The sequence below is a fragment of the Somniosus microcephalus genome, chromosome 4 (assembly GCF_052327205.1).
Source record: "Somniosus microcephalus isolate GS21.2 chromosome 4, FLI_Smic_1.0, whole genome shotgun sequence".
In the NCBI taxonomy this organism is placed as follows: Eukaryota; Metazoa; Chordata; class Chondrichthyes; order Squaliformes; family Somniosidae; genus Somniosus; species Somniosus microcephalus.
The window spans coordinates 312,855,206-312,867,288 of record NC_140990.1 but is presented as its reverse complement, the minus strand read 5'-3'; the positions used below and the strand labels follow the sequence as shown (position 1 = coordinate 312,867,288).

Below are 12,083 nucleotides of genomic sequence, written 5' to 3'. Positions count from 1 at the left end.
TCGGTGCTGCCTTGATGTCAAAGGTTGTCACTCTCACTCGTCAGTTGGGTGATCCCATCACATTCTGTAACTACAAGTTGTTCAGCAGCTACTGCGCTGTTCCCTGTATATCTATTTCACGTCGCAGAGTCTACTTTCACAATTTCATAAGAAAACAACCATTTAAAAAGCCACAAATAAAGTCCGGGTGATGACATTTCCTAGATCTGTTAAAAGACAATACTAACCTTGCTTTCTTTTCCACTTGACCTAGTAAGTTCTTGTAAGCAGCAATCTCTTGCTCAAGCTGTGTCTTTACATTTAATAGCTCCTGATATTCATTTGTGTGACGCACAATCCTCTTTTCCAGTACTTTACTGCATTCTCTCTGTCTGCTTATGTCTTTGTCCTTTTCTAGCAGTGAGTTCTTCATTAATTCATCCTTTGAGAAGACAATGATTTCAAATACACCAGTTACAAATGTGTTACATATCTTAGAATAGCTATGCTTTTATTACATCTAACCAAATACTGTGGCAAAACTGACATTAGTTTCACTAAACTGGTTTGTTAACTGAACATGACTGATGAAAAGAAACCAGTATAGATATGTATCAGCTTGGCTTAGTAGCTTCTGGTCAGAAAGTTATGGACTGAAGAATTCAGATCAATCTCGGCTAACACTCCAGAGCAGTGCTGCTGGTCTGCTGCATTATCGGAGGTGTCTCCTTTGAAGATATTAAACTTTTTTGATGAAGTAACGGGGGATTTTAAGAAGGGAATGCAATGGATGTTGTCTACATGGATTTTTGGAAGGCGTTTGACAAAGTACCACATAGAAGGCTGGTTAACAAAATTGAGGCTCATGGAATAGGTGGGTCAGTGGCAGCTTGGATAAGGAATTGGCTTAAGGACAGAAAACAGTGAGTTGTGGTAAATGGCTGTTTTTCAGACTGGAGGATGGTAGACATTGGTGTTCCCCAAGGGTCAGTGCTGGGGCCACTGCTTTTTTTGATATATATATATGACCTGGATATTGAAATACAAAGTAAAGTTTCTAAATTTGCTGAAGACACCAAACTTGGGGGTGTGGCAAACAGTGAGGATGATACCAATCGACTGCAACAGGACATAGAAAGGCTAGCAGAATGGGCAGACAAGTGGCAGATAGAATTTAATACAGAGAAGTGTGAGGTGATGCATTTTGGCAGAAGGAACAGGGAGAGGCAATATACACTTAATGGCACAGTTTTAAAGAGTGTGCAGGGACAGAGGGACCTGGGAGTTAATGTGCATAGGTCCCTGAAGATGGCAGGTCATATTGAGAGAGTGGTTAGCAAAGCATATGGGGTCTTGGGCTTCATAAATAGAGGTATTGAGTACAAAAGTAGAGAAGTTATGCTGAACCTTTATAAAGCGCTGGTTAGGCCATAACTGGAGTATTGCGTCCAGTTTTGGTCACCACACTTTAGGAAGGATGTGAAGGCCCTTGAGAGGGTGCAGAGGAGTTTACCAGAATTGTTCCGGGGATGGGGGATCTTAGCTACATGGACAGGTTGGAGAAGCTGGATTTGTTTTCATTAGAGCAAAGGAGGTTGAGGGGTGATTTGATAGAGGTGTACAAGATTATGACGGGCTTGGATAGGCTAGACGGGGAAAGGCTGATTGATGGTACAAGGACTAGGGGACACAGATTTAAGGTTTTAGGCAAGAGATACAGAGGGGATGTGAGGAAAAACTTTATGAAGCGAGTGGTGAGGACCTGGACCTCGCTGCTGATGGAAGTGGTGGAAGCTGGCACACACAATGTTTTCAAGAGGAGACCGGATAGGCACTTGAGGGAAATAAACTTGCAGGGTTACGGGGATAGAGCAGGGGAATGGGACTGACTGGATTGCTCTGCAGAGAGTCGGCAAGGACTCGATGGGCCGAATGGCCTCCTTCTGTGCCGTTATGACTCTATATTAAACTAAGGCCCTCTCTATCTGTTCTGTGGTTCACTTTGACGTTAAAGATCCCATGACGCTATTCAAAGAACAGGTCATAGTTCTCGGTGTCCTGGCCATAGAAACATAGAAGTTAGGAGCAGGAGTAGGCCATTCGGCCCCTTGAGCCTGCTCCGCCATTCAATGAGATCATGGCTGATCATCCAAATTCAGTACTCTGTCCCTGCTTTCTCCCCATATCCCTTGATCCCCTTAGTCTTAAGAAATATATCTAACTCCTTCTTGAATATATTTAATGAATTGGCCTCAACTGTCTTCTGTGGTAGAGAATTCCACAGGTTCACCACTCTCTGGGTGAAGAAATTCCTCCTCATCTCAGTCCTAAATGGCTTACCCCTTATCCTTAGACTGTGACCTCTGGTTCTGGACTCCCCCGCCATCGGGAACATCCTTCCTGCATCTAGTCTGTCTAGTCCTGTTAGAATTTTATAAGTTTCAATGAGATCTCCTCTCATTCTTCTAAACTCTAGCGAATATAAGCCTAATCGACCCAATCTCTCTTCATATGTCATTCCTGCCATCCCAGGCATCAGTCTGGTGAATCTTCACTGCACTCCCTCCATGGCAAGAACATCCTTCCCCTGCAGGTCCAACAGTCTTAACTCAACAAATCTGCAGAACATTGCGGAAGAACCGGCACATTGAAATAGAGTGCAGCAGAGGCAAAGAACTGTAGGAGAACCGGCACATTTAAATAGAACACGGCAGAGGATTGTGGGAGAACTGGCACATTTAAATAAGAACACGGCAAAGGATTGTGGGAGAACTGGCACATTTAGATAGAGCACGACAGAGACAGAGCTAAAGAGTCTAAAATAAATGCAGGGAAAAATCAGTAAAAGTGACGTCACCGTCAGCGCAGTGGGAGGAGTGGCGGAGGAGCCCGAGGAATTTGAGTAAGTATAAACCAATCTATCAACTTAGTTAAATAAGTAAATAAATATTCAGAGTAATTAATTACTAAATTAATATGAAATCAAGCTAAAATCCATCTACTATATATCATCTAGACATTTAGTTATTCTACTGCTAACTAATAAATAAATAATAGTAATGGCAGCACAGGCAGCATGTCGGGACTGTAATATGTGGGAGTTTAGGGATAGCGAGACTGTCCCGGATTGCCACATTTGCAGGAAGTGTCTCTGCCTGGAGTCTAGCTCAGAGTCATTGAGCTGGGGTGCGAGATGGAGACACTCCGCAAATACTATGTAATACATTAGGGAGGAAGTGGAATTTCTGGATAGTTTTCTCCAGAGTACAGTCACACCTCAGAGGAAAGCACAGGTGCAGGATGGAGTGAGTATGACAGACCTATCACTACCAAGCTCTATATATAATTTAAATAATATAGAGCTCCCAAATAAAGTAAAGAATTTGTATCCCCACAACATACTGAAAGGATGCATTGGTTGGTTTTGTTCAGCAACAGCTCAGTTCTCTCCTGGATTGAACCAAAAAGACTTCTGAAGGACTCAAGGACTTCTGAACCGCAAGTCAAAAGATTAGAAAATGGTCTGTGTCTTTTTGGTATGCTTGTGTGAGCTTTCAAGAGGCATGTCTGAGGAGTTTCAGCACTATCCAGGAATTTAGCACCATATGCCTTTGCGAGAGGTCAACAGCATTCTTGCCAGCCCCTGAAAAGATCCCATGACTCAGGTAATCAATCCTGGAGGATCACATTAATGAAAATGCTTTTTGGCTCCGATAGGAGCTGAAGATTACAACAAGTGTCAGGCAATGAAAATCTCAAATGAAAATCTCAAAACTGAGATTGATTGATTTTTGTTAGGCAAGGGATTATGGAACCAAGGCGTGCAGATGGAGTTAACATACAGATCAGCCATGATCTAATTGAATGGCGGAACAGGCTTGAGGAGCTGAATAGCCTCCTCCTGTTCCTATGGGTAATAACACAAACTGAAAATTCAGGTCATTGCTACTTGTGGAGCAGTGCTGTCAGAAATAGCTGCCACACTTGATGCATTTAAGAGAAGCTAAATAAGTACATGATGGAGAAAGGAATAGAAGGCTATGCTGATAGGGTTAGATGAATTAGGGTGGGAGGAGGCTCATGTGGAGCATAAACACAGGCATAGACGTGTTGGGCCTAATAGCCTGTTTCTGTGCTGTTAATTCTATGTGGGAGAAATTGGCCTCCTTTGCGCCTCCCGTTAGTGCCTCCGGGGGGCATTAACGGGGCACTACGGCTTTGCGACCGGGCGTGGCGAGAGTACCGACACCCCGAACTTCCCCTGCAGGTTAGCGGTGGCAGTAAACCCCAACGCCACGATCTCCTGTGCCCCGGAGATCGTGACGCCATCCAGTGCGCAGCGCCCAGGTACCGCCCCGGATGCGAACTTGGCTTCCACCCCCTGCAGCATGGCCGGGCGTCAACACTGGCAGCTGCAGGAGGCGTTGTCGCCGTGGATGGCCAATTAGGGAGCGGTAGTTAAAGGGATTGCCGGTGAGGTAGGCGAAAAATGTTTCATCAAGACTGTGCTTTATTTTCTATTTTTCAGGTGGCGCACTTGATCAGCCCTGCACTCTGTTAGACTGCTTGGAGCTGATCAAAGGTGCCATCGGTGATCATGGGATTTGTTTTCTTGCAGAGCCTGCAGCAATGGCCCTTCCCTTTAAGGGAGGAAAGGAGCCTTCCAATGCGGCAGCGCTGCACACCTACTGCCCTGCCTGCTGCACTCCAGGAAAGAGGTGGAGTGCTTGATTTAGCGCTCCACTTCCTTCCTGGAGCGCAAAACCGAATTTTTTAAAAGTTGAAAAGCATTAGCACCTGGCGCTAATTTTTTCAACTTTTAAAAGTTAGCGCTTCAAATGGGGAGATACCGAATTTCTCCCCCTGCGTAATTTGCTCACATAACAATGATCAATGCAGTTCAAAGATAACTCATTGTGCGACGTGGCTGAGACATTTAAACATGATAACGTCACTATGTAAATGAATACTGTTAAAACGCACCACCGGTAGCAGCATTATTGCATGTAATAACATATGTATGAAGTACATACAAAATGTGTTCTATTCCTGGTATATATGGTACATAACTTGGAAGTGTAGTAAGCAGTGAGGAAGAAAGTAATAGACTTAAAGATATAGACAGGCTGGTGGAATGGGCGGACACATGGCAGATGAAATTCAACGCAGAAAAGTGTGAGGTGATACATATTGGTAGGCAGAATGAGGAGAGGCAATACAAGTTAAATGAAACAATTTTAAATGGATGCACAACAGATATACAGGAGGGTGTTTGTGCACAAACATTTGAAGGTGGCAGGACAGGTTACCAAAGCAATTAATAAAGCATATGGGATCCTGGGCTTTATAAATAAAGGCAGAGTACAAAAGCATGGGGGGGGGGGGGGCGCTAAATTAGATAGCCCCAGAAAACGGGCACGGGGATCGCAATGCGCGATTAACCTGTGCCTGTTCAACGTGATGCAGGCAGCACGCCAACTTTGTGCTGCCTGCTCATTTGCATGATTGTAGCGCGTAGTCAGCACTAACCATGCTGTTGATTGGCTGCATGCATCAGTGGGGGGCCCAGAATCATGTCAGGTTAGCACCACTTAAAGCTAGCCTGCACTACTTAAAGGGGCGGTGGATTATGGCTGGAGCAGGTGGTGAAAGTTGTTGTACAACAGATTCTGACTTTGGAAACACTGAATAATGGCACAACATGGGAGAGAGCAGATCCAAGGTTTTCCAATGCTGCACGGGAGGCCTTGGTGGAGGAGGAGATAGATGTTGTATCCATAGGGGGCTACGAGGCCTTCCAGACAAACACTCAAGGCAGTGGGAGCAGATAGCCATTGCGGTCAATGCCAGGCGTCAAGCCCTGAGGACCCGGTTGCAGTGCCGCAAAAAATTCAATGACCTCACGAGTGGTCAAGGTTTGTGAATGCATCTTCAAATGCCATATCCCACCAACTGCACCACTAGCCTCAGCAATTGTGCAATGCACCATACCCCCATCACTTACCTACCAACAATCTCTATCAATCAGGACCTAACATTCATAACTTCACCACACCCTCACACACTTAGCACTGCTGCAAGCCTCACACCCACATCTCACAGCTTGCACACACTGCCAGCTATTTAACCATGACAGCCACATCACCCACTGTCACACTTCCCTCTCTCTTGCAGGTCAAGGTGGTGCACAACTGGAGGCAGCAGGACCTAACCGGCGGGAGACAGGGGCGCCTGCATATCCTTACCCCCATAGAGGAGACGGTGCTCGCCATCATTGGAAATCAATCAGCAACTAACCTGTAAGTAGGTGATGATCCCTTTAAATAGCCTTGGTGCGGGGTCCTTCCTGTTGCTGAATGAGTATTCAGCGATGCGAGCTTAAGCGAGGGAGCTGGGGTCCTTGTCGCCCAGTAGCCACCCTTTGGTTTGGAGTGGTGGTTCAAATGCAGATAGTACAGCAGACTGCCGTAGAATGAAAGTATCATGACTGTTGCCAGCCCTTCATGATTCGCTGCTTATGGTTGCACACCAGTTGAGTGAATGGAATCCCATTCGGTTGCTGTACATGTCAGAGTTGACATGTGGCGCCCGCAAAGCAATGTGCATGCAGTCAATGGCACCCTGCACCATGGGGAAGCCTGCAATCCTAGCAAAGCCACATCCTCGCTCTGCCTGCTGCTCTCTGGCAAGAGAGAATGAAATGTAGTCAGCTCTCTTTGAATACAGAGCCTCAGAGACCTCCCTTACACAACAGCGGAGGGCAAACTGCAAGATGTTGAAAATATCTCTAGCTCCAGCCTGAAAGGAGCCCAACACATAAAAGTTCATCACCCGGTCATCTTCACAGCCACTGGGAATGCGGTCCTCGCCCTACTCGGAGGCTGCAGTTGTGGCTGCAGCAGGTGGCAGATTTCAGTGAGGATGCCCTTACTGAAGCGCAGATGTCTCACAGTTGCAGAGGTTCAGGGAGCAGAATTGCTCCCTGAATACCCTGGGTGGATATGGCATCCTGCCAAGGTCCTTTCTTCCCCACCTCCTCCTCCTTCCCCCTCTTCCAGCAGCTTGTCCTGCTCTGCATGGCCTCTGTTCATTCTCCAAGTCATGCTGTATTCCAAGAGGAATTCCTACTAGTGCACCCATGTCTGTCAGTAAGTGGTTTGTGCAGCAGCCTTGAAGTCAGGAAAAAGTCCTTCAGCACCTGCCTGTAGATTTTAGCAACTATAAACAATTATAGAAAGCACCAAATACTTGTAGAATCGTAGCATCAGCCAGTGGAAATCAATCAGCAACGAACCTGTAAGTAGGTGAAGATCCCTTTAAATAGCGTTGGTGCGGGGTCCTTCCTGTTGCTGAACGAGTGTTCAGCTGTGTGAGCTTAAGAGAGGGAGCTGGAGCGTTGAACTCCAAAATGGCAGCGCTAGCATCAAAGTAGCATTGCATGCTGATTGATGTCATGCTCTGCCTACTCTGCATACCTCTGGCGCTCACGGCGTGCGCACTCACGCCCTCACCAATATGGCGTCTGGCATGACTCGCACCAGAAGTGTGCGCACGCGCGCCGTGGATGCCATTTTGGACCTCTAAGGACACTCATAGCGCCCAAATGACAGGCGCTATGGATCCAAATTTTGCATCCAGGAAGTTATGCTAAACCCATATAAATATTAGTTCGGCCCCACCTGGAGTACTGTGTCCAATTCTGGGCACCACATTTTAGGAAGGACGTGAAGGCTTTGAAGAGGGTACAGGAAACTCTTTTGTATCCGGCACCGACGGGACCGGGATGCTGCCGGTTGATTAAAAATTCCGGATGGCGGAGAGGTATATCTACCAAGGCTATTTTTAACAAACAAAATTTTTTTTAAAAATCAAGAAATGTGCAGTATAATTGGGTACTCACCTACAGAATGTTGTGTTAAAGAGACTACCGGCAGCGCGGGAGAGTCAGACTCCTGTTATTGAGGTGTTTGGACTTCCAACAGCACCAAGAAGCCAAGTAGTGGCAGTTTGGAGAACTACCCCCACTGACTAGCTCGGTCACCGTAGGAGACTCGGACTCGGCAACATTTCCGGTTATTGAGGTGTTGTTTTCAGAGTATGAATTTTGCCAGTTATTAGAGAATTCCGGATATTTAGGTGCCGTTTAAACGAGAGTTTCCTGTACTAGAATGGTTCCGGGGATGAAGGATTACAGTTACGTGGATGGACTGGAGAAGCTGGGGTTGTTCTCCTTAGAGCAGAGAAGGCTAAGAGGAGTTTTGATAGAGGTGTTTAAAATCATGAAGGGTTTAGATAGAGTAAATAAAGAGAAACTGTTTCCAAAGGGTCGATAACCACAGGGCACAGATTTAAGGTGATTGGCAAAAGAACCAGATGCAACATGAGGAAAAATGTTTTACGCAAAGAGCCAACGCAGATTCGATGGGCCGAATGGCCTCCTTCTGTGCTGTACTATTCTATGATTCTATAAGAACACACTCTTTCAATTGCTTAGTGGATGACTGCATCACACAATGTGGTACTGAGCCATAACAATGAAGAAGGAGCCAGGTTTTGTCCCTCATCTTTGCTGAGTTTGCAGATCTCAGATGGTGCAATTTAACTCACACAATCCCTTAGACTGAGAAGAGGGTAATCAGTCAGAATTGCTACTCTTTGTAGCTACCTCCAGTTACCCCTGCTGAAAACAGGCTTGTGTTGAGGTCAGGTGATGACAGGGTCAGGCTCTGAAGCTGTCCACAGTAAAACAGCTTGCTGCCACTGACTGCCTGTGCAACTGCGACCTGACATGAGTTAGGTCTTCATGGAAAGACGGAACAAAGTATAAAAATCGATTACTTTTTACTTTAAAAATGCAGATACAGTTAAAGAACTTGCATTCTTGCAGGGATAAATATTGGCCACGATGTTGGACATCCTGGAGAGATGTACGTTGGGCATCTTGGGGAGGTAAGGGTTAACAGTCAAACTTCTGTGTGTCTTGAAGCAACAGGCTTTCCAATATAAACAGGATGACTTTGAAGTGTCTTGAGAATGCATGGCTTGTCTTCGGATATGTAAAGTGTTTGTGTAAGGAAATAAGTGTTAGTAATTAAATGTAACTTTAGTTTTAGGGTAATAAAACAGGTAGCGAATCAATCAGCTACAGATAGCAGTTGGTAAAGCTTATTCTTAAAAGGGTTTAGGGACTGTTACGTCAAGAAGTTTCGTTTAGGAGAAGTAGTTTTGGAGTAAACAAACTACAACGGTTTACATGAATAGTCTGTTTTCAAAGGATTTGGGAATAGATATTAATGCAGTCTTATCTATGATCTTTTTCTTTGATGTAGTCAAAATATATATATGGTGTATAAAGGAGCATGGTTTTCAACAGTACCTCAGAGGGCTTGAAAGATACAGAAACTGAAAAGCCACTTTGTATACAGTTAAGACTGATCACCTTTACTGTGTATCAAAAAAATGTGTTGCGTATACTCCGCTACGAAGTCTCGTGCTTACTCGAAATGTGTTGTTGTGAACCAGAGGAGAAAGGAGATTGACTGCTAACACAGGACACGGGGAGAACTCCCCTGCTCTTCTTCAAATAGGGCCAGGGGATCTTTTATGTCCTCCTTAGGGGTCAGATGGGGCCTTGGTTTAACGTCTCATCCAAAAGACGGCATTTCCGACAGTGTAGTATTCCTTCAGTACTGCAGTGAAGTGTCAGCCTAGATTATGTGCTCAAGCTTTGGAGCCACAAACTTCTGACTCAGACCAGAGTATTACCAACTGAGCCATGGCCAACACTGGGCAGGTATCCATATTGGTAAACAATGTACTAAAGATTAGGGGGGAGCTAGAATCCATCAGGCTACCAGGAGACAATGTGATCCATCAATAAATTTTGGGTAAAAAGTGCAAATGTTTACATTAACCGAGAAATGCCATGGGGGCATACAACAGTAAGCTTAAGAAAATAAAATGGATACGCAACAGAAATACCAACTGACAAGATACTTACTTTCAATTTTAGCTCATTCACCTCTTTGCGATAGCATTCAAGTTCCTTCCTGGCATTTTGTTGTGCACTATTGTTTGTGTCCTCAAACTGTGAATGCAACAAGAGTAAATTATGCACTTGTGTAGAGAAATAGATTATTTTAAAAAAATGATCTTGAATTTTTAAAAACGAATGAATTTTACTTAACTTTAAGTATTTCTACTTGTGATACAATAAAGTCTGGATTTTACACAAGCTCAATATTTTTAAAGTACTTCAACAAAAAATACAGGGTTACTTACCATACAAATCACTAGGTTGTCAAGCCAAATGAGAAAAATCACAGGGACAACTATCCTTATTGCATTTTGGATTATACCATAGCATTTAATTCATATTTCCTATATTTATTATATTAATATATGCAGTACTTTTTGATTTAGAGCACACAATCATAAAATCCAGGCTACTGCCACAGCCATTTAGAATGTAAATGAGGAAATTATGGGATGTCATTGAGCACATTCCATAGCAGATTGCACCCATGTGATAGAATAAATCCCAGGTGGAATGCCAGACTGCCAGCCAGCAGACTGTTTACTTTTGCAAGTTGTGTTAGGTTTGAGACGGTAAAGTTCATTAGGTTTGCTTCTAGGTATTGGGCTAAAATTGTTTTTATTCAATGTGCCAGCAGGGGGCCTGGTTGAACAGACATACAGGTGCTGCAACTTCCCACATCAAGGGGCTGGCATTTCATTAAAGGTGGTAACTTTGACAGCTTAGAAGGCTAACCTTCAGTGCAGAATGAGGGAGGAGTAAGAGGGCTTATTCTCTTTTTCTAGTCTGAGACACAGACTGGCTGCGATTTTCCCAGCGGAGTCGGGTTGACTGGTCGGCGGCTTCCGGTCCCGCTGCCGGCTTCAGCTGCTCTGAAATAACTACTTTAATTTAACTGGGCTTATTAAGCCCGCCGTGCGCCCTACCTGGCCCAATCAGTGGGTTCGGGTGTGCTGCTCACTGTTATGTCCGTGTATCTTGATGTTGTGTCCTTCAATAATTAGACAACAAGACTGCAGGGAACGATTCAACAGGTGTTTACTGAATGAAGGTTACTCTAGAACTAACTCTACAGATCACTACTCAGGGTTTATATACAGGTGTGGTCACTGCCGGTACTACAGTATACAGGAGCTGTAAAAGTAGTTCTCTCCCTTAAAGGTACATACATTACAATTCCTCCCCTTTTAGATTAACAGTACCATAACACTCATTTAACAATTAAATATCAAACTAATTACAATTAACACTTTTAACATGCAACATTAGCTGAAAATAGTCTATTTATAAATTCAGTCTTTGGGGAGGCTTCCTGATTCTTTCTGGACAACGCCTTTCCCGAGTGTCTCGCTCTTGGTGCGGAGGCGATTCTAGCACCCTGTCGTCAGTTGATTCATCAGCTTCCAATGCTATTGTTTCTGAGGTAGATGCGACCTGTACGTCGGGTTCCTCACCAGGTACGTATGGCCGAGACATGGGGTTGACTCGTTCCTGTGACTCTAGGATCTGGTCAGCATGGCGTCTCACAATGTTCTCCCCAACATCCACTGTGTATATTAGTGGCCCCTGCCGTGTGCATATCGTTCCTGGTTGCCATTTCTCTGTTCAGTAGTCGCGGGCCAAGACTGGTTGCCCTACATTGAAGCTCCTTGTCGGCTTCTCATTGATGTGCTGGAATTGCTTACTCTCAACATCTCTTCGTACATTTGGTCTGAGCAAATCCAGACGAGATCTCAACCTTCGGTTAAAGAACATCATGGCCGGGGCCTGGTTGGTGACTGCATGTGTCGCATTTCTGTAGGCTAACAGGAAATTGTCCACCTTATGCTGCAGTGGAATGTCGTCATCGCACATGGCATTTACTGCTTTTTTAAAGGTTTGTACGAACCTCTCAGCCAATCCATTTGTGGCTGGATGATACGGGGCGGATGTGTAATGCCTTATCCCATTCCTTTTCATAAATCTTCGAAACTCTTCGGACACAAACTGTGGTCCGTTATCAGAGCAAATCTGCTCTGGCAAGCCGTTCCTGGCAAAAATGGTCCGTAGGACTGCAATAGTTTTCTCC

The 12,083-nt window shown here is 44.8% G+C and overlaps 1 protein-coding gene across 3 annotated transcripts in view; it reads right to left on the bottom strand.

Moving 5' to 3' along the window:
• Nucleotides 1–12,083, bottom strand: part of LOC147120603 (desmin-like) — a 149,425-nt gene that overhangs the window by 45,901 nt on the left and 91,441 nt on the right. For all 3 annotated transcript variants that reach the window (XM_085986732.1, XM_085986733.1, XM_085986731.1), the window contains 2 exons: nt 9,980–10,066; nt 228–421 (listed from right to left, as the gene is read on the bottom strand). In XM_085986732.1, the coding sequence (XP_085842858.1) occupies nt 228–421; nt 9,980–10,066 (281 nt within the window). The remainder of the gene's footprint in view (nt 1–227; nt 422–9,979; nt 10,067–12,083) is intronic.